At 45.1% G+C, this 27,863-nt stretch overlaps 1 protein-coding gene across 1 annotated transcript in view; it reads left to right on the top strand.

The window, feature by feature from the left end:
• Positions 1 to 25,710, top strand: part of LOC139367790 (CCM2 like scaffold protein) — a 36,313-nt gene extending 10,603 nt beyond the window's left edge. Inside the window, exons 8-12 of the mRNA XM_071106122.1 lie at positions 5,285 to 5,414; positions 10,583 to 10,646; positions 17,126 to 17,279; positions 20,424 to 20,562; positions 25,376 to 25,710. Of these exons, the coding sequence (XP_070962223.1) occupies positions 5,285 to 5,414; positions 10,583 to 10,646; positions 17,126 to 17,279; positions 20,424 to 20,562; positions 25,376 to 25,710 (822 nt within the window). The remainder of the gene's footprint in view (positions 1 to 5,284; positions 5,415 to 10,582; positions 10,647 to 17,125; positions 17,280 to 20,423; positions 20,563 to 25,375) is intronic.
• The last annotated feature ends 2,153 nt before the right edge of the window (positions 25,711 to 27,863 follow it).

Raw genomic sequence — 27,863 nt, 5'->3', positions numbered from 1 at the left:
CTCACACACACACACACACACCGTGCCCTGAACCGGGTGAGACACACAGACCTCTGTCTCTCTCTCATTCTGTCTCTAGCTCTTTCACTCTCTCTCTCCCTATCTCACTCACTCTCTCACACACAAACAGACCTCTGTCTCTCTCTCATTCTCTCTCTCCCTCTCTCTCGCTCTCTCCCTCACACACACACACACACCGTGCCCTGAACCAGGTGAGGCACACAGACCTCTGTCTCTCTCTCATTCTCATTCTCTCTCTCGCTCTCTCCCACACACACACACACACACACACACACACACACCGTGCCCTGAACCGGGTGAGACACACAGAGCTCTGTCTCTCTCTCATTCTCACTATCTCTCTCCCTCTCTCTCTCACACACACACACACACACCGTGCCCTGAACAGGGTGAGACACACAGACCTCTGTCTATCTCTCATTCTCTCTCTCCCTCTCTCTCTCTCCCTCTCTCACTCACTCTCTCACACACACACCGTGCCCTGAACAGGGTGAGGACTTGTCTCAATAAATGACATTGCTGTGTTAGCAGCCAGATGGGTTTTGCTAGTGTGTTGTGGACATGGGGTGCTGGATAGGTGTAATCCCTCCGGTTCCAAAGGTTGTCTGTTCAATCCCAGTGGTAGACACTCGTTTAGATTTGTGTTTGTTTTATAAAAACCCTGTTCTTTTAACCCTTAACCCTCACCATTCGGGAATGAATGCCTGACCTTGATGTTTTAAACCAATCCAAAAACCTCAACTCTTACCCCTTTTGTGATGTCATGCTACTGGCGGCAGAGAGGTCAGGCGCAGGAGAGCGGAAACTGGTTGACAACGGTCGTGTTTAATAACCATAAAACCACCGTCAACAGAATAATACAAAATAAATGTGTCAAACAAAACCCGGTAACTAACAGCACAAGCACTACAACAAACAATCACGGACAAGGACATGGGGGGGAACAGAGGGTTAAATACACAACATGGAATTGATGGAATTGGAATCAGGTGTGATGGAAGACAAGACAAAACCAATGGAAAATACAGTGAGACAGTGAGAGCATTTTGGTATACATTAAATATATAGAATAGAGCTAGCACAATTCATACATTAACTATATAGAATAGAGCTAGCACAATTCATACATTAACTATATAGAATAGAGCTAGCACAATTCATACATTAACTATATAGAATAGAGCTAGCACAATTCATACATTAAATATATAGAATAGAGCTAGCACAATTCATACATTAACTATATAGAATAGAGCTAGCACAATTCATACATTAACTATATAGAATAGAGCTAGCACAATTCATACATTAAATATATAGAATAGAGCTAGCACAATTCATACATTAAATATATAGAATAGAGCTAGCACAATTCATACATTAAATATATAGAATAGAGCTAGCACAATTCATACATTAAATATATAGAATAGAGCTAGCACAATTCATACATTAACTATATAGAATAGAGCTAGCACAATTCATACATTAAATATATAGAATAGAGCTAGCACAATTCATACATTAACTATATAGAATAGAGCTAGCACAATTCATACATTAAATATATAGAATAGAGCTAGCACAATTCATACATTAAATATATAGAATAGAGCTAGCACAATTCATACATTAACTTAACCTAACTATATACTACATTCAGTTACATACAAACCCATCTCATGTGGTTTAACTTAGCTTAACCTAACTAAAAACAAACCCATCTCATGTGGTTTAACTTAACTTAACCTAACTATATACAAACCCATCACATGTGGTTTAACTTAACTTAACCTAACTAAAAACAAACCCATCACATGTGGTTTAACTTAACTTAACCTAACTACTGTATATACAAACCCATCTCGTGGTTTAATAACTTAACTTAACCTAACTATATACAAACCCATCACATGTGGTTTAACTTAACTTAACCTAACTAAAAACAAACCCATCACATGTGGTTTAACTTAACTTAACCTAACTACTGTATATACAAACCCATCTCGTGGTTTAATAACTTAACTTAACCTAACTATATACAAACCCATCACATGTGGTTTAACTTAACTTAACCTAACTAAAAACAAACCCATCTCATGTGGTTTAACTTAGCTTAACCTAACTACATACTACATGCAGTTTAGGATAGTTTTTGTCCCATTGAATCTCAATCACTCACTATACAATCTGTGCATCCCAAATGGCACCCTAATCCCTATGGGCCCTGGTCAAAGTAGTGTACACCCTATTCCCTATGGGCCCTGGTCAAAGTAGTGTGCACCCTATTCCCTATGGGCCCTGGTCAAAGTAGTGTGCACCCTATTCCCTATGGGCCCTGGTCAAAGTAGTGTACACCCTATTCCCTATGGGCCCTGGTCAAAGTAGTGTGCACCCTATTCCCTATGGGCCCTGGTCAAAGTAGTGTGCACCCTATTCCCTATGGGCCCTGGTCAAAGTAGTGTACACCCCATTCCCTATGGGCCCTGGTCAAAGTAGTGTGCACCCCATTCCCTATGGGCCCTGGTCAAAGTAGTGTGCACCCCATTCCCTATGGGCCCTGGTCAAAGTAGTGTGCACCCCATTCCCTATGGGCCCTGGTCAAAGTAGTGTGCACCCTATTCCCTATGGGCCCTGGTCAAAGTAGTGTACACCCTATTCCCTATGGGCCCTGGTCAAAGTAGTGTACACCCTATTCCCTATGGGCCCTGGTCAAAGTAGTGTACACCCTATTCCCTATGGGCCCTGGTCAAAGTAGTGTGCACCCTATTCCCTATGGGCCCTGGTCAAAGTAGTGTGCACCCTATTCCCTATGGGCCCTGGTCAAAGTAGTGTGCACCCCATTCCCTATGGGCCCTGGTCAAAGTAGTGTGCACCCCATTCCCTATGGGCCCTTGTCAAAGTAGTGTACACTATAAAGGGAATAGGGCACCATTTGGGACGTAGATTTTTTAATGTCAGTCCCTCACTCTACAATAATAAATCCTCCGCTCAAAGGAGAACTATTAATAGATGTATTATCTATTTGTATTAAAAGAGACACACACACACACACAGGCAAACACACACACACACACACACACACACACACACACACACACACACACACACACACACACACACACACACACACACACACACACACACACACACACACACAGGCAAAAACACACACACACACACACACACACACACACACACACACACACACACACACACACAGACAGACAGGCAAACACACACACACACACACACGTCCTTCTCTGTCTCGTCCATGCTGATTCTGATATCTAAACCCCCATAGTGAAATCCAATCCCACAGCTCTACTGTGGCTGACCTCTCACTGTGATGTAATGCTACTGATTATGCAATGCATTGTGTGTGTGTGTGTGTGTGTGTGTGTGTGTCTGAAAACTAGCCGTCAAATTGTTGCTTCCTCTGTCCTTGTTTCCTCCACTCCTTTTCTCTCCTTGAAAGTCCATTGTAGCCTGAAGGGAGGAGCCTTCCCTCCTCTCCCCCCAATGGGCTTTGAGAGGGAGGTGAGGAATGGGGGAAACAATGGGAGAATCTGTCCTTGCCTCCTTCTCAAAACCCATTGGATAAGAAGGTGAGAGGGATAAGGACCACCGACCTTCTCATCCAATGGGTTTTGAGATGGATACCAGGAGAGAGGATGCGACGAATCAAGGAAATGCAATTGAGATTCTCAGGACAGAGGAAGCAAGTATTTGACAGCTATTAACGCCACTGTGTAGTCTTTGTCATTTTATTTTTAAATCATCACTGTATGTCTAATAAATCACAGTTTATTTAATGAAAATAACTCAAATATATGTTTTATCATGTATTTCCCTGAGCCTCCTTTGGCCCTTGAAATGCTCAGTCTGATTGTGTGTGTGTGTTAGGAAACACATTTTAATATATTTACATACACAGCCCTGATTGGCTGATAGGATAGTCTAGAGCCTACCCCCTTACCCAGATGAACAGTCATTGGTTTATTATTATTATTATTATTACTCTTAGACAAAAAGAGCATTATCTTCATTTTCACAATTTCAGAGTGCTTTTTCAACCAAACCAGTATCGCGATACTCGTTCATATCATGGCAAGGAAACAAAACACACAGCAGATCTAACTTATTCAGGAAAACATCCCTGGTGTTGGAAACAAACATCATTATGATGTCATCCAGACATTATGATGTCATCCAGACATTATGACGTCATCCAGACATTATGACGTCATCCAGACATTATGACGTCATCCAGACATTATGATGTCAGCCAGACATTTTCAGACAGGTCAAACGTTTTCTGTAAGTCTTCACAAGGTTTTCACACACTGTTACTGGTATTTTGGCCCATTCCTCCATGCAGATCTCCTCTAGAGCAGTGATGTTTTGGGGCTGTTGCTGGGCAACACAGACTTTCAACTCCCTCCAAAGATTTTCTATGGGGTTGAGATCTGGAGACTGGCTAGGCCACTCCAGGACCTTGAAATGCTTCTTACGAAGCCACTCCTTCGTTGCCCGGGCGGTGTGTTTGGGATCATTGTCATGCTGAAAGACCCAGCTACGTTTCATCTTCAATGCCCTTGCTGATGGAAGGAGGTTTTCACTCAAAATCTCACGATACACGGCCCCATTCATTCTTTCCTTTACACGGATCAGTCGTCCTGGTCCCTTTGCAGAAAAACAGCCCCAAAGCATGATGTTTCCACCCCCATGCTTCACAGTAGGTATAGTGTTCTTTGGATGCAACTCAGCATTCTTTGTCCTCCAAACACGACGAGTTGAGTTTTTACCAAAAAGTTATATTTTGGTTTCATCTGACCATATGACATTCTCCCAATCTTGTTTTATGTCACATTCTTTTTTTGGGGGGCAAATCTGTGAAGTCTCCAAGCGTGAGAAAGGGTTTAAACACAGGTTTTGATTCAACTCATGAATTATATTGAATGTTCCCCCTTTTTTTATATCAATGTATTCACATGAAAAATAAAAATAAATGATAATGAATTATCATGATCATGAAACAGTTGTTCACTACAATAAATGCTCGCACGCACGCACACACACACACACATAAATGCACACCAACGCACAGACACACAAATACAAACTCTCTCTCTTACCCCCCCCCCCCCCCCCTCCCTCCCCACACACACACACACACACACACATACACTGTGTCCTCCTAATGATGGTGTGTGTGTGTGTGTGTGTGTGTGTGTGTGTGTGTGTGTGTCTCTCTCTTCAGGATGCAGCGGAGGAGTACTGTGCTCTGATCTGTCAGATGTTCCAGATTATCTATGGACACCAGACTATAGAGTGTGTAGACAGGTCTGGATTCCACTACACCATGCCAGATCGCTACTGGCTCCAGAGGAGTGAGTCTCACACACACACACACACACACACACACACACACACACACACACACACACACACACCAACCAGAGGAGGCTGGTGGGAGGAAGTGTAAGGAGGATGGGCTCCTTGTAAATGGCTGTAATGGAATCGATGGAACGGAGTCACACACACGTTGTTTCCATGTGCTTGATGTGTTTAGAGAACATTCCACTGATTCCCAATCCAGGCTATGACAAGGAGCCGGTCCTCCTGTAGCTCGTCCCACCAACGTCCTCTGACACACACACACACACACACACACACAGCAGACTATAGCGTGTGTATACCGTACCAGACCGCTACTGGCTACAGGCATGGTTGACAGTTAGAGAATTAACCAATAAGGCCCGAGGGGGTGTGGTATATGGCCAATAGACCACAGTTAAGGGCTGTTCTTACCATGAGGGGGTGTGGTGTATGGCCAATAGACCACGGTTAAGGGCTGTTCTTACCACGAGGGGGTGTGGTATATGGCCAATAGACCACGGTTAAGGGCTGTTCTTACCACGAGGGGGTGTGGAATATGGCCAATAGACCACGGTTAAGGGCTGTTCTTACCACGAGGGGGTGTGGTATATGGCCAATAGACCACGGTTAAGGGCTAGTCTTACCACGGGGGGGTTAAGGGCTGTTCTTACCACGAGGGGGTGTGGTATATGGCCAATAGACCACGGTTAAGGGCTGTTCTTACCACGAGGGGGTGTGGTATATGGCCAATAGACCACGGTTAAGGGCTAGTCTTACCGCGGGGGGGTTAAGGGCTGTTCTTACCACGAGGGGGTGTGGTATATGGCCAATAGACCACGGTTAAGGGCTGTTCTTACCACGAGGGGGTGTGGTATATGGCCAATAGACCACGGTTAAGGGCTGTTCTTACCACGAGGGGGTGTGGTATATGGCCAATAGACCACGGTTAAGGGCTGTTCTTACCACGAGGGGGTGTGGTATATGGCCAATATACCACGGCTAAGGGCTGTTCTTACCACGAGGGGGTGTGGTATATGGCCAATATACAGTGCCTTGCGAAAGTATTCGGCCCCCTTGAACTTTGCGACCTTTTGCCACATTCAGGCTTCAAACATAAAGATATAAAACTGTATTTTTTTGTGAAGAATCAACAACAAGTGGGACACAATCATGAAGTGGATCGACATTTATTGGATATTTCAAACTTTTTTAACAAATCAAAAACTGAAAAATTGGGCGTGCAAAATTATTCAGCCCCTTTACTTTCAGTGCAGCAAACTCTCTCCAGAAGTTCAGTGAGGATCTCTGAATGATCCAATGCTGACCTAAATGACTAATGATGATAAATACAATCCACCTGTGTGTAATCAAGTCTCCGTATAAATGCACCTGCACTGTGATAGTCTCAGAGGTCCGTTAAAAGCGCAGAGAGCATCATGAAGAACAAGGAACACACCAGGCAGGTCCGAGATACTGTTGTGAAGAAGTTTAAAGCCGGATTTGGATACAAAAAGATTTCCCAAGCTTTAAACATCCCAAGGAGCACTGTGCAAGCGATAATATTGAAATGGAAGGAGTATCAGACCACTGCAAATCTACCAAGACATGGCCATCCCTCTAAACTTTCAGCTCATACAAGGAGAAGACTGATCAGAGATGCAGCCAAGAGGCCCATGATCACTCTGGATGAACTGCAGAGATCTACAGCTGAGGTGGGAGACTCTGTCCATAGGACAACAATCAGTCGTTGGCCTTTATGGAAGAGTGGCAAGAAGAAAGCCATTTCTTAAAGATATCCATAAAAAGTGTCGGTTAAAGTTTGCCACAAGCCACCTGGGAGACACACCAAACATGTGGAAGAAGGTGCTCTGGTCAGATGAAACCAAAATTGAACTTTTTGGCAACAACGCAAAACGTTATGTTTGGCATAAAAGCAACACAGCTGAACACACCATCCTCACTGTCAAACATGGTGGTGGCAGCATCATGGTTTGGGCCTGCTTTTCTTCAGCAGAGACAGGGAAGATGGTTAAAATTGATGGGAAGATGGATGGAGCCAAATACAGGACCATTCTGGAAGAAAACCTGATGGAGTCTGCAAAAGACCTGAGACTGGGACGGAGATTTGTCTTCCAACAAGACACTGATCCAAAACATAAAGCAAAATCTACAATGGAATGGTTCAAAAATAAACATATCCAGGTGTTAGAATGGCCAAGTCAAAGTCCAGACCTGAATCCAATCGAGAATCTGTGGAAAGAACTGAAAACTGCTGTTCACAAATGCTCTCCATCCAACCTCACTGAGCTCGAGCTGTTTTGCAAGGAGGAATGGGAAAAAATGTCAGTCTCTCGATGTGCAAAACTGATAGAGACATACCCCAAGCGACTTACAGCTGTAATCGCAGCAAAAGGTGGCGCTACAAAGTATTAACTTAAGGGGGCTGAATAATTTTGCACGCCCAATTTTTCAGTTTTTGATTTGTTAAAAAAGTTTGAAATATCCAATAAATGTCGTTCCACTTCATGATTGTGTCCCACTTGTTGTTGATTCTTCACAAAAAAATACAGTTTTATATCTTTATGTTTGAAGCCTGAAATGTGGCAAAAGGTCGCAAAGTTCAAGGGGGCCGAATACTTTCGCAAGGCACTGTACCACGGCTAAGGTGCCTTATTGCTATCATAAACTGGTTACCAACGTAATTAGAGCAGTAAAAAATACATGTTTTGTCATACCCGTGGTATACGGTCTGATATACCACGGCTGTCAGCCAATCAGCATTCAGGGCTCGATCCACCCAGTTCAGAAATGGGAAATATAACCCTCTAAACTGGTACACAGTTTTCAAAATGTTGTCTTCAACCGCAGAGCTATTAGCAGCACTATGTTGGTTCGTTTTGTGGTTTCAAACCACTGAGTTTATTAACATCCTTCCTTCATCGAGAAGGAGGGGCAACATGTCATTAATAATGTAATCAGTTCAGAAACACAGTCTTAGATAACACATCCATAATCAATGGTACATAGACATTCATTCAGAAGTACACAAGTCTTAATGTAGACGGACGCACTGCCTCAATGTAGACAGACGCACTGCCTCAATGTAGACAGACACACTGCCTTAATGTAGACAGACGCACTGCCTCAATGTAGACAGACGCACTGCCTCAATGTAGACAGACACACTGCCTTAATGTAGACAGACACACTGCCTTAATGTAGCCAAACACACTGCCTTAATGTAGACAGACACACTGCCTTAATGTAGACAGACACACTGCCTTAATGTAGACCGACACACTGCCTCAATGTAGACAGACACACTGCCTCAATGTAGACAGACACACTGCCTTAATGTAGACAGACACACTGCCTTAATGTAGACAGACACACTGCCTTAATGTAGACAGACACACTGCCTTAATGTAGACAGACACACTGCCTTAATGTAGACAGACACACTGCCTTAATGTAGACAGACACACTGCCTTAATGTAGACAGACACACTGCCTCAATGTAGACAGACACACTGCCTCAATGTAGACAGACACACTGCCTTAATGTAGACAGACACACTGCCTTAATGTAGACAGACACACTGCCTTAATGTAGACAGACACACTGCCTTAATGTAGACAGACACACTGCCTTACTGTAGACAGACACACTGCCTTAACGTAGACAGACACACTGCCTTAATGTAGACAGACACACTGCCTCAATGTAGACAGACGCACTGCCTCAATGTAGACAGACACACTGCCTTAATGTAGACAGACACACTGCCTCAATGTAGACAGACGCACTGCCTCAATGTAGACAGACACACTGCCTTAATGTAGACAGACACACTGCCTTAATGTAGCCAAACACACTGCCTTAATGTAGACAGACACACTGCCTTAATGTAGACAGACACACTGCCTTAATGTAGACCGACACACTGCCTCAATGTAGACAGACACACTGCCTCAATGTAGACAGACACACTGCCTTAATGTAGACAGACACACTGCCTTAATGTAGACAGACACACTGCCTTAATGTAGACAGACACACTGCCTTAATGTAGACAGACACACTGCCTTAATGTAGACAGACACACTGCCTTAATGTAGACAGACACACTGCCTTAATGTAGACAGACACACTGCCTTAATGTAGACAGACACACTGCCTTAATGTAGACAGACACACTGCCTCAATGTAGACAGACACACTGCCTCAATGTAGACAGACGCACTGCCTTAATGTAGACAGACACACTGCCTTAATGTAGACAGACACACTGCCTTAATGTAGACAGACACACTGCCTCAATGTAGACAGATACACTGCCTCAATGTAGACAGACACATTGCCTTAATGTAGACAGACACACTGCCTCAATGTAGACAGACACACTGCCTCAATGTAGACAGACACACTGCCTTAATGTAGACAGACACACTGCCTCAATGTAGACAGACACACTGCCTTAATGTAGACAGACACTGCCTTAATGTAGACAGACACACTGCCTTAATGTAGACAGACACACTGCCTTAATGTAGACAGACACACTGCCTTAATGTAGACAGACACACTGCCTTAATGTAGACTCTGCCTTAATGTAGACACTGCCTTAATGTAGACAGACACACTGCCTTAATGTAGACAGACACACTGCCTTAATGTAGACAGACACACTGCCTTAATGTAGACAGACACACTGCCTTAATGTAGACAGACACACATTGTACTGTACACATGGAATAGTTCTGATGTACTACATAGAGGGCCCTGGTGTACTACATAGAGGGCACTGATGTACTACATAGAGGGCCCTGGTGTACTACATAGAGAAGAGGCTGGCGTTTGGGATAAGCAGGGTATTTGATGATGAACAGTGTCATGTTCTTCTCCCAGGTGGCAGGGTATATGATGATGAACAGTGATGTTCTTCTCCCAGGTGGCAGGGTATATGATGATGAACAGTGTCATGTTCTTCTCCCAGGTGGCAGGGTATATGATGATGAACAGTGATGTTATGTTCTTCTCCCAGGTGGCAGGGTATTTGATGATGAACAGTGATGTTCTTCTCCCAGGTGGCAGGGTATATGATGATGAACAGTGATGTTCTTCTCCCAGGTGACAGGGTATTTGATGATGAACAGTGATGTTATGTTCTTCTCCCAGGTGACAGCTGTCTGACTGACATGACCTACAGCTATGACGCTGACTTCAGCCTCTGCAGCTCTTAGTGAGTAACACACACACACACACACACACACACATACACACACACACACTCTATAATATTGAATTCTGGGACAGTGTATAGTCAGTTAGTCCATGATACAGGGACAGTGTATAGTCAGTTAGTCTTTGATACAGGGACAGTGTATAGTCAGTTAGTCCTTGATACAGGGACAGTGTATAGTTAGTTAGTCCTTGATACAGGGACAGTGTATAGTCAGTGATACAGGGACTGTGTATAGTCAGTTAGTCCATGATACAGGGACAGTGTATAGTCAGTTAGTCCATGATACAGGGACAGTGTATAGTTAGTTAGTCCTTGATACAGGGACAGTGTATAGTTAGTTAGTCCATTATACAGGGACAGTGTATAGTCAGTTAGTCCATGATACAGGGACAGTGTATAGTCAGTTAGTCCTTGATACAGGGACAGTGTATAGTCAGTTAGTCCATGATACAAGGACAGTGTATAGTCAGTGATACAGGGACCGTGTATAGTCAGTTAGTCCATGATACAGGGACAGTGTATAGTCAGTTAGTCCTTGATACAGGGACAGTGTATAGTCAGTGATACAGGGACAGTATATAGTCAGTGATATAGGGACAGTGTATAGTCAGCGATACAGGGACAGTATATAGTCAGTGATAGAAGGACAGTGTAGAGTCAGTTAGTCCATGATACAGGGACAGTGTATAGTCAGTTAGTCCATGATACAGGGACAGTGTATAGTCAGTTAGTCCTTGATACAGGGACAGTGTATAGTCAGTTAGTCCATGATACAGGGACAGTGTATAGTCAGTTAGTCCATGATACAGGGACAGTGTATAGTCAGTGAAACAGGGACCGTGTATAGTCAGTTAGTCCATGATACAGGGACAGTGTATAGTCAGTTAGTCCATGATACAGGGACAGTGTATAGTCAGTGATACAGGGACAGTGTATAGTCAGTTAGTCCATGATACAGGGACAGTGTATAGTCAGTTAGTCCTTGATACAGGGACAGTGTATAGTCAGTTAGTCCATGATACAGGGACAGTGTATAGTCAGTTAGTCCTTGAAACTGGGAAAGTGTATAGTCAGTTAGTCCATGATACAGGGACAGTGTATAGTCAGTTAGTCCTTGATACAGGGACAGTGTATAGTCAGTTAGTCCATGATACAGGGACAGTGTATAGTCAGTTAGTCCATGATACAGGGACAGTGTATAGTCAGTTAGTCCATGATACAGGGACAGTGTATAGTCAGTTAGTCCATGATACCGGGACAGTGTATAGTCAGTTAGTCCATGATACAGGGACAGTGTATAGTCAGTTAGTCCATGATACAGGGACACTGTATAGTCAGTTAGTCCATGATACAGGGACACTGTATAGTCCATGATACAAGAACTGTGTATAGTCAGTTAGTCCATGATACAGGGACCGTGTATAGTCAGTTAGTCCATGAAACATGGACCGTGTATAGTCAGTTAGTCCATTATACAGGGACAGTGTATAGTCAGTGATACAGGGACAGTGTATAGTCAGTTAGTCCTTGATACAGGGACAGTGTATAGTCAGCGATACAGGGACAGTATATAGTCAGTGATACAGGGACAGTGTATAGTCAGCGATACAGGGACAATATATAGTCAGTGATACAGGGACAGTATATAGTCAGTGATACAGGGACAGTGTATAGTCAGTGATACAGGGACAGTGTATAGTCAGTTAGTCCATGATACAGGGACAGTGTATAGTCAGTTAGTCCATGATACAGGGACAGTGTATAGTCAGTTAGTCCATGATACAGGGACACTGTATAGTCAGTTAGTCCATGATACAGGGACAGTGTATAGTCCATGATACAAGAACTGTGTATAGTCAGTTAGTCCATGATACAGGGACCGTGTATAGTCAGTTAGTCCATGAAACAGGGACCGTGTATAGTCAGTTAGTCCATTATACAGGGACAGTGTATAGTCAGTGATACAGGGACAGTGTATAGTCAGTTAGTCCTTGATACAGGGACAGTGTATAGTCAGCGATACAGGGACTGTATATAGTCAGTGATACAGGGACAGTGTATAGTCAGCGATACAGGGACAATATATAGTCAGTGATACAGGGACAGTATATAGTCAGTGATACAGGGACAGTGTATAGTCAGTGATACAGGGACAGTGTATAGTCAGTTAGTCCATGATACAGGGACAGTGTATAGTCAGTTAGTCCATGATACAGGGACAGTGTATAGTCAGTTAGTCTTTGATACAGGGACAGTGCATAGTCAGTTAGTCCTTGATACAGGGACAGTGTATAGTTAGTTAGTCCTTGATACAGGGACAGTGTATAGTCAGTGATACAGGGACTGTGTATAGTCAGTTAGTCCATGATACAGGGACAGTGTATAGTCAGTTAGTCCATGATACAGGGACAGTGTATAGTTAGTTAGTCCTTGATACAGGGACAGTGTATAGTTAGTTAGTCCATTATACAGGGACAGTGTATAGTCAGTTAGTCCATGATACAGGGACAGTGTATAGTCAGTTAGTCCTTGATACAGGGACAGTGTATAGTCAGTTAGTCCATGATACAAGGACAGTGTATAGTCAGTGATACAGGGACCGTGTATAGTCAGTTAGTCCATGATACAGGGACAGTGTATAGTCAGTTAGTCCTTGATACAGGGACAGTGTATAGTCAGTGATACAGGGACAGTATATAGTCAGTGATATAGGGACAGTGTATAGTCAGCGATACAGGGACAGTATATAGTCAGTGATAGAAGGACAGTGTAGAGTCAGTTAGTCCATGATACAGGGACAGTGTATAGTCAGTTAGTCCATGATACAGGGACAGTGTATAGTCAGTTAGTCCTTGATACAGGGACAGTGTATAGTCAGTTAGTCCATGATACAGGGACAGTGTATAGTCAGTTAGTCCATGATACAGGGACAGTGTATAGTCAGTGAAACAGGGACCGTGTATAGTCAGTTAGTCCATGATACAGGGACAGTGTATAGTCAGTTAGTCCATGATACAGGGACAGTGTATAGTCAGTGATACAGGGACAGTGTATAGTCAGTTAGTCCATGATACAGGGACAGTGTATAGTCAGTTAGTCCTTGATACAGGGACAGTGTATAGTCAGTTAGTCCATGATACAGGGACAGTGTATAGTCAGTTAGTCCTTGAAACTGGGAAAGTGTATAGTCAGTTAGTCCATGATACAGGGACAGTGTATAGTCAGTTAGTCCTTGATACAGGGACAGTGTATAGTCAGTTAGTCCATGATACAGGGACAGTGTATAGTCAGTTAGTCCATGATACAGGGACAGTGTATAGTCAGTTAGTCCATGATACAGGGACAGTGTATAGTCAGTTAGTCCATGATACCGGGACAGTGTATAGTCAGTTAGTCCATGATACAGGGACAGTGTATAGTCAGTTAGTCCATGATACAGGGACACTGTATAGTCAGTTAGTCCATGATACAGGGACACTGTATAGTCCATGATACAAGAACTGTGTATAGTCAGTTAGTCCATGATACAGGGACCGTGTATAGTCAGTTAGTCCATGAAACATGGACCGTGTATAGTCAGTTAGTCCATTATACAGGGACAGTGTATAGTCAGTGATACAGGGACAGTGTATAGTCAGTTAGTCCTTGATACAGGGACAGTGTATAGTCAGCGATACAGGGACAGTATATAGTCAGTGATACAGGGACAGTGTATAGTCAGCGATACAGGGACAATATATAGTCAGTGATACAGGGACAGTATATAGTCAGTGATACAGGGACAGTGTATAGTCAGTGATACAGGGACAGTGTATAGTCAGTTAGTCCATGATACAGGGACAGTGTATAGTCAGTTAGTCCATGATACAGGGACAGTGTATAGTCAGTTAGTCCATGATACAGGGACACTGTATAGTCAGTTAGTCCATGATACAGGGACAGTGTATAGTCCATGATACAAGAACTGTGTATAGTCAGTTAGTCCATGATACAGGGACCGTGTATAGTCAGTTAGTCCATGAAACAGGGACTGTGTATAGTCAGTTAGTCCATTATACAGGGACAGTGTATAGTCAGTGATACAGGGACAGTGTATAGTCAGTTAGTCCTTGATACAGGGACAGTGTATAGTCAGCGATACAGGGACTGTATATAGTCAGTGATACAGGGACAGTGTATAGTCAGCGATACAGGGACAATATATAGTCAGTGATACAGGGACAGTATATAGTCAGTGATACAGGGACAGTGTATAGTCAGTGATACAGGGACAGTGTATAGTCAGTTAGTCCATGATACAGGGACAGTGTATAGTCAGTTAGTCCATGATACAGGGACAGTGTATAGTCAGTTAGTCTTTGATACAGGGACAGTGCATAGTCAGTTAGTCCTTGATACAGGGACAGTGTATAGTTAGTTAGTCCTTGATACAGGGACAGTGTATAGTCAGTGATACAGGGACTGTGTATAGTCAGTTAGTCCATGATACAGGGACAGTGTATAGTCAGTTAGTCCATGATACAGGGACAGTGTATAGTTAGTTAGTCCTTGATACAGGGACAGTGTATAGTTAGTTAGTCCATTATACAGGGACAGTGTATAGTCAGTTAGTCCATGATACAGGGACAGTGTATAGTCAGTTAGTCCTTGATACAGGGACAGTGTATAGTCAGTTAGTCCATGATACAAGGACAGTGTATAGTCAGTGATACAGGGACCGTGTATAGTCAGTTAGTCCATGATACAGGGACAGTGTATAGTCAGTTAGTCCTTGATACAGGGACAGTGTATAGTCAGTGATACAGGGACAGTATATAGTCAGTGATACAGGGACAGTGTATAGTCAGTTAGTCCATGATACAGGGACACTGTATAGTCAGTTAGTCCATGATACAGGGACAGTGTATAGTCCATGATACAAGAACTGTGTATAGTCAGTTAGTCCATGATACAGGGACCGTGTATAGTCAGTTAGTCCATGAAACAGGGACCGTGTATAGTCAGTTAGTCCATTATACAGGGACAGTGTATAGTCAGTGATACAGGGACAGTGTATAGTCAGTTAGTCCTTGATACAGGGACAGTGTATAGTCAGCGATACAGGGACTGTATATAGTCAGTGATACAGGGACAGTGTATAGTCAGCGATACAGGGACAATATATAGTCAGTGATACAGGGACAGTATATAGTCAGTGATACAGGGACAGTGTATAGTCAGTGATACAGGGACAGTGTATAGTCAGTTAGTCCATGATACAGGGACAGTGTATAGTCAGTTAGTCCATGATACAGGGACAGTGTATAGTCAGTTAGTCCATGATACAGGGACAGTGTATAGTCAGTTAGTCCATGATACCGGGACAGTGTATAGTCAGTTAGTCCATGATACAAGGACAGTGTATAGTCAGTTAGTCCATGATACAGGGACAGTGTATAGTCAGTTAGTCCATGATACAGGGACAGTGTATAGTCAGTTAGTCCATGATACAGGGACAGTGTATAGTCAGTTAGTCCATGATACAGGGACAGTGTATAGTCAGTGATACAGGGACAGTGTAGAGTCAGTTAGTCCATGATACAGGGACAGTGTATTGTCAGTTAGTCCATGATACAGGGACAGTGTATAGTCAGTTAGTCCATGAAACAGGGACCGTGTATAGTCAGTTAGTCCATGATACAGGGACAGTGTATAGTCAGTGATACAGGGACAGTGTATAGTCAGTTAGTCCATGATACAGGGACAGTGTATAGTCAGTTAGTCCATGATACCGGGACAGTGTATAGTCAGTTAGTCCATGATACAGGGACAGTGTATAGTCAGTTAGTCCATGATACAGGGACAGTGTATAGTCAGTTAGTCCATGATACAGGGACAGTGTATAGTCAGTTAGTCCATGATACAGGGACAGTGTATAGTCAGTTAGTCCACGATACAGGGACAGTGTATAGTCAGTTAGTCCATGATACAGGGACAGTGTATAGTCAGTGATACAGGGACCGTATATAGTCAGTTAGTCCATGATACAGGGACAGTGTATAGTCAGTTAGTCCATGATACAGGGACAGTGTATAGTCAGTGATACAGGGACAGTGTAGAGTCAGTTAGTCCATGATACAGGGACAGTGTATTGTCAGTTAGTCCATGATACAGGGACAGTGTATAGTCAGTTAGTCCATGAAACAGGGACCGTGTATAGTCAGTTAGTCCATGATACAGGGACAGTGTATAGTCAGTGATACAGGGACAGTGTATAGTCAGTTAGTCCTTGATACAGGGACAGTGACTCCACACCGTGATCTTATCTTTGGTCAGCGATACAGGGACAGTATATAGTCAGTGATACAGGGACAGTATATAGTCAGTGATACAGGGCCAGTGTATAGTCAGTGATAGGGCAGAGATGCCTTCATGAGTTCTCCATGTGTTTCAATGTAATTCACCCGGTCGTTTCTTTCCTGTGCATTCTCCCATAGTGAAGGATCCCAGGAGGCCTTTGACCTGTACTACAGTGAGAGCTACAGTGAGAGCTCGTCTCTGTCCCTACAGGGCTCACATCACAGCCTGGCATCGCTGCATAGTGACGGAGGAGACCAGGGTCTGCATCTCATGCAGGAGTACATGATCACAGTAAGACTAAATACATGATCAGTCATTGGACAGTTTTTTTTTAGGGACACCACCCTCCCCGTTCAGGAAAATGGTTCGCTCCTACAGACAGTGAGTCACGTGGCTGTGGCGATATGAAGCAGGCAGACGGGCATCGAGGCATTCAGTTACTGTTTGATTTGAACGTTTAGAATGGGCCAAACGAGTGACCTTAAGAGTTTGGTATGATCGTCGGTACCAAACACACCAGCTCTAGTATCTTAAAAACCGTCTGGCCTCCAGGGCTTGTCACACACGACAGTGTCTAGGGATTTACCCAGAACGGTGCGACAAACAAACTAACATCCAATCAGCTGCAGTCCTGTGGGTCGAAAACAACTCATTGATGAGAGGTCGAAGGTGAATGGCAAGAATCGTGCAAGCTAAGAGGCGGACCGGACCGCAAACAGACAAATAACGGGTCAGTACAACAGTGGTGTGCAGAACGGCGTCTCAGAACGCACAACTCGTCTGTCCTGGTCAGCAGACGACCACACCTGGTGGCATGACCACAGTAAAGATCACCGTGTGGAGTCATGACCACAGCAGGGGGTCATGACCACAGTAAAGATCACGGTGTGGAGTCATGACCGCAGTAAAGATCACAGTGTTGAGCCATGACCACAGTAAAGATCACAGAGTGTAGTCATGACCACAGTAGGGAGTCATGGCCACAGTAAAGATCACAGTGATGATTCATGACCACAGTAAAGATCACAGTTATGAGTCATGACCACAGTAAAGATCACCATGAGGAGTCATGACCCCAGTAAAGATCACAGTGATTATTCATGACCACCGTAAAGATCACAGTGAGGATTCATGACCACAGTAGAGATCACAGTAAGGATTCATGACCACAGTAAAGATCACAGTGATGAGTCATGACCACAGTAGGGGGTCATGACTACAGTAAAGATCACCGTGTGGAGTCATGACCACAGCAGGGGGTCATGACCACAGTAAAGATCACGGTGTGGAGTCATGGCCGCAGTAAAGATCACAGTGTTGAGTCATGACCACAGTAAAGATCACAGTGTTGAGTCATGACCACAGTAAAGATCACAGAGTGTAGTCATGACCACAGTAGGGAGTCATGGCCACAGTAAAGATCACAGTGATGATTAATGACCACAGTAAAGATCACATTTGTGAGTCATGACCACAGTAAAGATCACCATGAGGAGTAATGACCCCAGTAAAGATCACAGTGATTATTCATGACCACAGTAAAGATCACAGTGAGGATTCATGACCACAGTAGAGATCACAGTAAGGATTCATGACCACAGTAAAGATCACAGTGATGAGTCATGACCACAGTAGGGGGTCATGACTACAGTAACGATCACCGTGTGGAGTCATGACCACAGCAGGGGGTCATGACCACAGTAAAGATCACGGTGTGGAGTCATGACCGCAGTAAAGATCACAGTGTTGAGTCATGACCACAGTAAAGATCACAGAGTGGAGTAATGACCACAGTAGGGAGTCATGGCCACAGTAAAGATCACAGTGATGATTCATGACCACAGTAAAGATCCCAGTGAGGAGTCATGACCACAGTAAAGATTACAGTGAGGCTTCATGACCACAGTAAAGATCCCAGTGATGATTCATGACCACAGTAAAGATCACAGTGGTGAGTCATGACCACAGTAAAGATCCCAGTGATGATTCATGACCCCAGTAAAGATCACAGTGATTATTCATGACCACCGTAAATATCACAGTGAGGATTCATGACCACAGTAAAGATCACAGTGAGGATTCATGACCACAGTAAAGCTAGGGCGGCCAGCAATTGGCCTAGCGTCGTTAGGGGAGGGTTTGGCCGGGACAAGCCAGTTAACCCACTGTTCCTAGGCCATCATTGTAAACAAGAATTTGTTCTTAACTGACTTGCCTAAATAAATAAAGGTAAAATAAAAATTCAAAATTCAAAAGATCACAGCAACCAGGGGGACGACGACGACGACAGCAACCGAGGGGGGGGGGGCAGCAACCAGGGCAGGAGTACATGATCACAATAAAGACAGACACATGACCACAATAGGTAGGACTACTGAATTACAATTAGCACATGACATTATACTATTGACAGGACCTGGGGCCACAGAGAGAGTTCAATCAATACATCTATCGGTTAATCAATCAATAAATCTATCCGTTAATCAATCGATCAATCGTTTTTGTCATCACTCTCTCCCAGAACAATCCAGTTGAGGTCTAAGCTGCATCCACAGGAGCTACAGCAGTTTGTCCTGCTTCTGAGACATGCTGGGGGTTCTATCACCTCTCTACCCCTGTAATGTCCCATATCTCTCTCCCCCTGTAATGTCCCCCTGTAATGTCCCCTTCTCTCCCCCTGTAATGTCCCCTTCTCTCCCCCTGTAATGTCCCCTTCTCTCTCCCCCTGTAATGTCCCCAACTCTCCCCCTGTAATGTCCCCTTCTCTCCCCCTGTAATGTCCCCTTGTAACCTGTGTTTGTCCCCTTCTCTCTCCCCCTGTAATGTCCCGTTCTCTCTCCCCCTGTAATGTCCCCTTCTCTCTCCCCCTGTAATGTCCCCTTCTCTCTCCCCCTGTAATGTCCCCTTGTAACCTGTGTTTGTCCCCTTCTCTCCCCCTGTAATGTCCCCTTCTCTCTCCCCCTGTAATGTCCCATTCTCTCTCCCCCTGTAATGTCCCCTTGTAACCTGTAATGTCCCCCTGTAATGTCCCCCTTGTAACCTGTTTTTGTCCCCTTCTCTCTTCCCCCTGTAATGTCCCCTTCTCTCTCCCCCTGTAATGTCCCCTTCTATCTCCCCCTGTAATGTCCCCCCTGTAACCTGTAATGTCCCCTTCTCTCTCCCCCTGTAATGTCCCCTTCTCTCTCCCCCTGTAATGTCCCCCCTGTAACCTGTAATGTCCCCTTCTCTCTCCCCCTGTAATGTCCCCTTCTCTCTCCCCCTGTAATGTCCCCCTTGTAACCTGTGTTTGTCCCCTTCTCTCTTCCCCTGTAATGTCCCCCTGTAATGTCCCCTTGTAACCTGTAATGTCCCCTTCTCTCTTCCCCTGTAATGTCCACCTGTAATGTCCCCTTGTTAACTGTGTTTGTCCCCTTCTCTTCCCCCGGTACCATGCAGCTAAGGAGTAAGCTGAGTCCCCAGGAGCTCCAGCAGTTTGCCCTGCTGTTGAGAGAGTACAGGTTGGGATGTCCCATAGCCGTGTTCTGTTCTGACCTGCTACAGCTGTATGGAGATAACAGGAAGTTCCTGCTACTGGGTAGGATAACATGCAAGAAACGCACACACACACACCCACACACACACACACACACACCCACACACACACCCACACACGCACACGCACACGCACACGCACACGCACACACACACACACCCACACACACACACACACACATAAAGGTGTAGTGGGACCTCGAGTTAGTACGTCACATTGCTTTACCAATGTCACAGAACTGGTCTTTTAACAATGCAATGTTATATACATTCATTTCTAAACCAAATGGGGGGATACCAGGTGAACCGGGTTCCCAAAATGTTCCATTCCCTAACCCTGTTTATAAGGCTAGTTGTAGGGAGGTTGTTGTCCTGCTGAAGGGTGAATCCATCTCCCAGTGTCTGGTGGAAGGCAGACTGAACCAGGTTTTCCTCTAGGATTTTGCTTGTGCTTTTCATTTATTTTTTTATCCTGAAAAACTCCCCAGTCCTTAACGATTACAAGCATACCCATAACATGATGCAGCCACCACTATGCTAGACAATTTGGACAGTGGTACTCAGTAATGTGTTGTATTGGATTTGACCCAAACATAACACTTTGTAATCAAGAAAAAGTTAATTTCTTTGTCACATTTTTGGCAGTTTTACTTTAGTGCCTTGTTGCAAACAGGATGCATGTTTTGGGATATTTTGATTCTGTACAGACTTCCTTCTTTTCACTCTGTCATTTAGGTTAGTATTGTGGAGTAACTACAGTGTTGTTGATCATCCTCAGTTTTCTCCTACCACAGCCATTAAACTCTAACTGTTTTAAAGTCCCCATTGGCCTGAGTTAGGAAGGACACGTGTATCTTTGTAGTGACTGGGCGTATTGATACACCATCCAAAGTGTAATTAAAAACTTCACCGTGCTCATTTGGACCATTCTACCAATATGTGCCCTTCTTTGCGAGGATCCCCTCCCTGATCTTTGTGGTTGAATCTGTTCGACTGAGGGAGCTTCACAGATAATTGTATGTGTGGGGTTACAGAGAAGAGATAGTCATGAAGGCTCTGAAGGCACTGTAGCCATTAGGCAGAAGAGGAAATGACATCATCAAGGGGCGTCGTGTAGCTAGCCTTGCCAGAGGGTAAGCATGGACCTTGAAGTTGAGGAGACTAAATAACTCGGCGATACCTTAGATTGTAAACTGTCATGGTCAAAACATATAGATTCAATGGTTGTAAAGATGGGGAGAGGTCTGTCCGTATTAAAGAGATACTCTGGTTTTTGACACCACACTCTACAAAGCAAGTTCTTCAGGCTCTTGTTTTGTCTAATCTTGATTATTGTCCAGTCGTGTGGTCCAGTGCTCCAAGGAAAGACCTAGTTAAGCTGCAGCTGGTCCCCGAACAGAGCGGCACGTCTTGCTCTTCATTATAATCAGAGGACTGATATAAATACTATACATGTCAGTCTCTCTTGGCTAAGAGTTGAGGAAAGACTGACTGCATCACTTCTTATTGTTATAAGAAACATTAATGTGTTGAAAATTCCAAATTGTTTGCATAGTCAACTTACACACAGCTCTGACACACACACGTACCCCACCAAACATGCCACCAGGGGTCTTTTCACAGTCCCCAAATCCAGAACACATTCAAGAAAGCGTACAGTGTTATATAGAGACCAAATAAACAGCAAACCTGGTTTCAAAAAACAGACAAAGCAACACCTCGCGGCACAACGCCTCTCCTCTATTTCACCTAGATAGTTTGTGTGTATGTAGTGATATGGAGGCTACTTGATAGTTTGTGTGTATGTAGTGATATGGAGGCTACTTGATAGTTTGTGTGTATGTAGTGATATGGAGGCTACTTGATAGTTTGTGTGTATGTAGTGATATGTAGGCTACTTGAGCCGTTTTTTAAAAATGTATATAGTTCTGTCCTTATAGTTGTTATCGTCTATTAATGTTCTGTATTACGTCATTCTGTATCATGTTTCATGTTCTGTGTGGACCCCGGGCATTTGGAACAGCTAATGGGGATTCTAATACCTAACAGAGGAATCAGAACCATGGACAGCTACATCAAATTGAACTAAATAGTAGTTTGAAAATGTCAGAAAACATTAAGTTGCTTAGCCATGCTATAGGTCATGTAACTGTTTGTTACATACAATAATAATTTGTGGACTTCACTGGACAGAGGTTGCTCTACGGTTTTGTGATGAAACAAAGGTGTGGTTGAATTTATTCTGCCACTGTGTCTTCTTATTGTCTCGGCCTTTAGGTCTATATATCACGATGTCGAGGCATATGAACTAACAGGTTACAGAGTAAGTAATGCATTATCACAGCACACAGGCTTTTCTGTTGTGTGGGAATGTATTGATGAGAGAAATAAACAGGGAGAATACAACGAGAGAGAGAGAGAGAGATGAAAAGAGAGAGATGAAAAGAGAGAGACGGAAATGAAAAGAGAGAGAGATGAAAAGAGAGAGAGAGATGAAAAGAGAGAGAGAGAGATGAAAAGAGAGAGAGGGAAATGAAAAGAGAGCGAGATGAAAAGAGAGAGAAGGAGATGAAAAGAGAGAGAGGGAGATGAAAAGAGAGAGAGGGAGATGAAAAGAGAGAGAGAGATGAAAAGAGAGAGAGGGAGATGAAAAGTGAGAGAGATGAAAAGAGAGAGAGAGAGATGAAAAGAGAGAGAGGGAAATGAAAAGAGAGCGAGATGAAAAGAGAGAGAGAGAGAGAGAGGGCCCTGACAGTAAATCTCAGTAAGACCAAAATAATGGTGTTCCAAAAAAGGTCCAGTCACCAGGACCACAAATACAAATTCCATCTAGACACTGTTGCCCTAGAGCACACAAAAAACTATACATACCTTGGCCTAAACATCAGCGCCACAGGTAACTTCCACAAAGCTGTGAACGATCTGAGAGACAAGGCAAGAAGGGCATTCTATGCCATCAAAAGAAACATAAATTTCAACATACCAATTAGGATTTGGCTAAAAATACTTGAATCAGTCATAGAGCCCATTGCCCTTTATGGTTGTGAGGTCTGGGGTCCGCTCACCAACCAAGACTTCACAAAATGGGACAAACACCAAATTGAGACTCTGCACGCAGAATTCTGCAAAAATATCCTCCGTGTACAACGTAGAACACCAAATAATGCATGCAGAGCAGAATTAGGCCGATACCCACTAATTATCAAAATCCAGAAAAGAGCCGTCAAATTCTACAACCACCTAAAAGGAAGTGATTCACAAACCTTCCATAACAAAGCCATCACCTACAGAGAGATGAACCTGGAGAAGAGTCCCCTAAGCAAGCTGGTCCTGGGGCTCTGTTCACAAACACAAACACACCCCACAGAGCCCCAGGACAACAGCACAATTAGACCCAACCAAATCATGAGAAAACAAAAAGATAATTACTTGACACATTGGAAAGAATTAACAAAAAAACAGAGCAAACTAGAATGCTATTTGGCCCTAAACAGAGAGTACACAGCGGCAGAATACCTGACCACTGTGACTGACCCAAAATTAAGGAAAGCTTTGACTATGTACAGACTCAGTGAGCATAGCCTTGCTATTGAGAAAGGCCGCCGTAGGCAGACATGGCTCTCAAGAGAAGACAGGCTATGTGCTCACTGCCCACAAAATGAGGTGGAAACTGAGCTGCACTTCCTAACCTCCTGCCCAATGTATGACCATATTAGAGATACATATTTCCCTCAGATTACACAGATCCACAAAGAATTCGAAAACAAATCCAAATTTGAAAAACTCCCATATCTACTGGGTGAAATTCCACAGTGTGCCATCACAGCAGCAAGATTTGTGACCTGTTGCCACGAGAAAAGGGCAACCAGTGAAGAACACACACCATTGTAAATACAACCCATATTTATGCTTATTTATTTTATCTTGTGTCCTTTAACCATTTGTACATTGTTAAAACACTGTATATATATATAATATGACATTTGTAATGTCTTTACTGTTTTGAAACCTCTGTATGTGTAATGTCTACTGTTAATTTTTGTTGTTTTTCACTTTATATATTCACTTTGTATGTTGTCTACCTCACTTGCTTTGGCAATGTTAACACATGTTTCCCATGCCAATAAAGCCCTTGAATTGAATTGAATTGAATTGATAAAGAGAGAGAGGGAAATTAAAAGAGAGAGAGAGATGAAAAGAGAGAGAGGGAGATGAAAAGAGAGAGAGGGAAATTAAAAGAGAGAGAGAGAGATGAAAAGAGAGAGAGAGAGATGAAAAGAGAGAGAGACAGAGAGAGAGAGAGAGATGAAAAGAAAGAGAGAGAGCGAGAGAGAGAGAGAGATGAAAAAGAGAGAGTTTGTGTACTGTTTGCTAACCCCTGCGGTTGATTGTCAAGCCAGTCTTTTATACGGATGTGACTGGGAAACAGATTCATATGAAAGCAGTGGTGTCTGATGGAAACAGCTAAACATCATGTCACACCACGTTTACACTTACTTCCTGTCTTACTTCCTGTAATTCTGAACCATGAGCAAACAGAGACAATGAAGAAAGAGAGAAGGGAAGAAGAAAGAGAGAAGGGAAGAAGAAAGAGGGAAGGGAAGAAGATAGAGGGAAGGGAAGAAGAAAGAGGGAAGGGAAGAAGAAAGAGGGAAGGTTCCTTAGGAATGACTGTTCCCGTCTCGGTTCCCTAGGACTGAGTGTTTTCCTCTGTCTGTTCCCTAGGACTGAGTGTTCCCATGTGTCCTTCCCAGGAATGACTGTCTCCCCGTCTGTTCCTTAGGACTGACTGTTCCCGTCTCGGTTCCCCAGGCACTAAGTCTGACTGTGTCTTCCTCTCTGTCACTTCCCTGCAGGCATGCGTCCCTTCATCCCAGACAAGGACGTGGGCGTTTTCGAGAGCTTCCTAGAAGGAATCGGGATCCGGGAGGGGGGCATTCTGACGGACAGCTTCGGCCGGATCAAACGGAGCATGAGCAGTACTGCGGCAACGGTCGTGAGGGGTTACGACAGCAGGTCACTCCCCTCGGGCTCGCAGGACTTCAACCGCAGGATCAGTGACATCACACACGACATCGAGGCCCTGGGATTTCAACATGAACATGGGGGGTGGCAGGGAGAGCAGGGGGAGTGGCAGGGAGAGCAGGGGGGATGTCAGGGAGATATAGAGGAGGAGGATTATTATTTGTGAAGGAGTGGTGGAACAGAAATGTAGTATTTTTGCCATATGTTTGTTCACAACATCATGACCAACACACTCATGCAAACACACACCACACAAGAGACTGAGATTAGCACAGGGACAGCCACAGGGACAGCCACAGGGACAGAGTCAGCCACAGGGACAGCCACGGGGACAGAGTCAGCCACAGGGACAGATACAGAGTCAGCCACAGGGACAGAGTCAGCCACTGGGACAGCCACAGGGACAGAGTCTGCCACAGGGACAGCCACAGGGACAGAGTCAGCCACAGGGACAGCCACAGGGACAGAAACAGCCACAGGGACAGCCACAGGGACAGAGTCAGCCACAGGGACAGCCACAGGGACAGCCACAGGGACAGCCACAGAGTCAGCCACAGGGACAGCCACAGGGACAGCCACAGGGGCAGAGTCAGCCACAGGGACAGCCACAGGGACAGAGTCAGCCACAGGGACAGCCACAGGGACAGAGTAAGCCACAGGGACAGCCACAGGGACAGAGTCAGCCACAGGGACAGCCACAGGGACAGCCACAGAGTCAGCCACAGGGACAGCCACAGGGACAGCCACAGGTACAGCCGCAGGGACAGCCACAGGGACCGAGTCAGCCACAGGGACAGGGTCAGCCACAGTCAGCCACAGAGTCAGCCACAGAGTCAGCCACAGGGACAGGGTCAGCCACAGGGACAGCCACAGGGACAGCCACAGGGACAGCCACAGAGTCAGCCACAGAGTCAGCCACAGGGACAGGGTCAGCCACAGAGTCAGCCACAGAGTCAGCCACAGGGACAGCCACAGGGACAGCCACAGAGTCAGCCACAGTCAGCCACAGAGTCAGCCACAGGGTCAGCCACAGTCAGCCACATAGTCAGCCACAGGGTCAGCCACAGAGACAGCCACAGAGTCAGCCACAGAGTCAGCCAAAGAGTCAGCCACAGAGTCAGCCACAAGGTCAGCCACAGAAACAGCCACAGGGACAGAGTCAGCCACAGAGACAGCCACAGAGTCAGCCACAGGGACAGCCACAGAGTCAGCCACAGGGACAGCCACCGGGACAGAGTCAGCCACAGGGACAGCCACAGAGTCAGCCACAGAGTCAGCCACAGGGATAGCCACAGAATCAGCCACAGAGTCAGCCAAAGAGTCAGCCACAGAGTCAGCCACAAGGTCAGCCACAGAAACAGCCACAGGGACAGAGTCAGCCACAGAGACAGCTACAGAGTCAGCCACAGGGACAGCCACAGAGTCAGCCACAGGGACAGCCACCGGGACAGAGTCAGCCACAGGGACAGCCACAGAGTCAGCCACAGAGTCAGCCACAGGGACAGGGTCAGCCACAGAGTCAGCCACAGAGTCAGCCACAGTCAGCCACAGGGACAGCCACAGAGTCAGCCGCAGAGTCAGCCGCAGAGTCAGCCGCAGAGTCAGCCACAGAGTCAGCCACAGAGTCAGCCACAGGGACAGCCACAGAGTCAGCCACAGGGACAGCCACAGGGAGAGCCACAGGGACAGCCACAGAGTCAGCCACAGGGTCAGCCACAGGGACAGCCACAGGGACAGCCACGGAGTCAGCCACAGAGTCAGCCACAGGGACAGCCACAGGGACAGCCACAGGGACAGCCAGAGTCAGCCACAGGGTCAGCCACAGTCAGCCACAGAGTCAGCCACAGGGTCAGCCACAGAGACAGCCACAGAGTCAGCCACAGAGTCAGCCAAAGAGTCAGCCACAGAGTCAGCCACAAGGTCAGCCACAGAGACAGCCACAGGGACAGAGTCAGCCACAGAGACAGCCACAGAGTCAGCCACAGAGTCAGCCACAGAGTCAGCCACAGAGACAGCCACAGGGACAGCCACAGAGTCAGCCACAGAGTCAGCCACAGGGTCAGCCACAGAGTCAGCCACAGAGTCAGCCACAGTCAGCCACAGAGACAGCCACACGATGGCAGTAGGTGGCACCTGAGTCATGAGACTGAGTGGCCATCTTTTAGATTCCATATCAGTAACTTAACTCTCATTGAGGATGTAGTGAGTCACCAAATGAGTGGCTCCGGTCAAAAGAAGGGCACTATGTAGGGAATGGGGGTCCATAGGGCTCTGATAAAAAGAGGGGCACTATGTAGGGAATGGGGGGCCATAGGGCTC

The sequence above is a fragment of the Oncorhynchus clarkii genome, chromosome 16 (assembly GCF_045791955.1).
Source record: "Oncorhynchus clarkii lewisi isolate Uvic-CL-2024 chromosome 16, UVic_Ocla_1.0, whole genome shotgun sequence".
In the NCBI taxonomy this organism is placed as follows: Eukaryota; Metazoa; Chordata; class Actinopteri; order Salmoniformes; family Salmonidae; genus Oncorhynchus; species Oncorhynchus clarkii.
The sequence above is the reverse complement of the archived record's forward strand: the minus strand, read 5'-3'. Positions and strand labels throughout refer to the sequence as shown.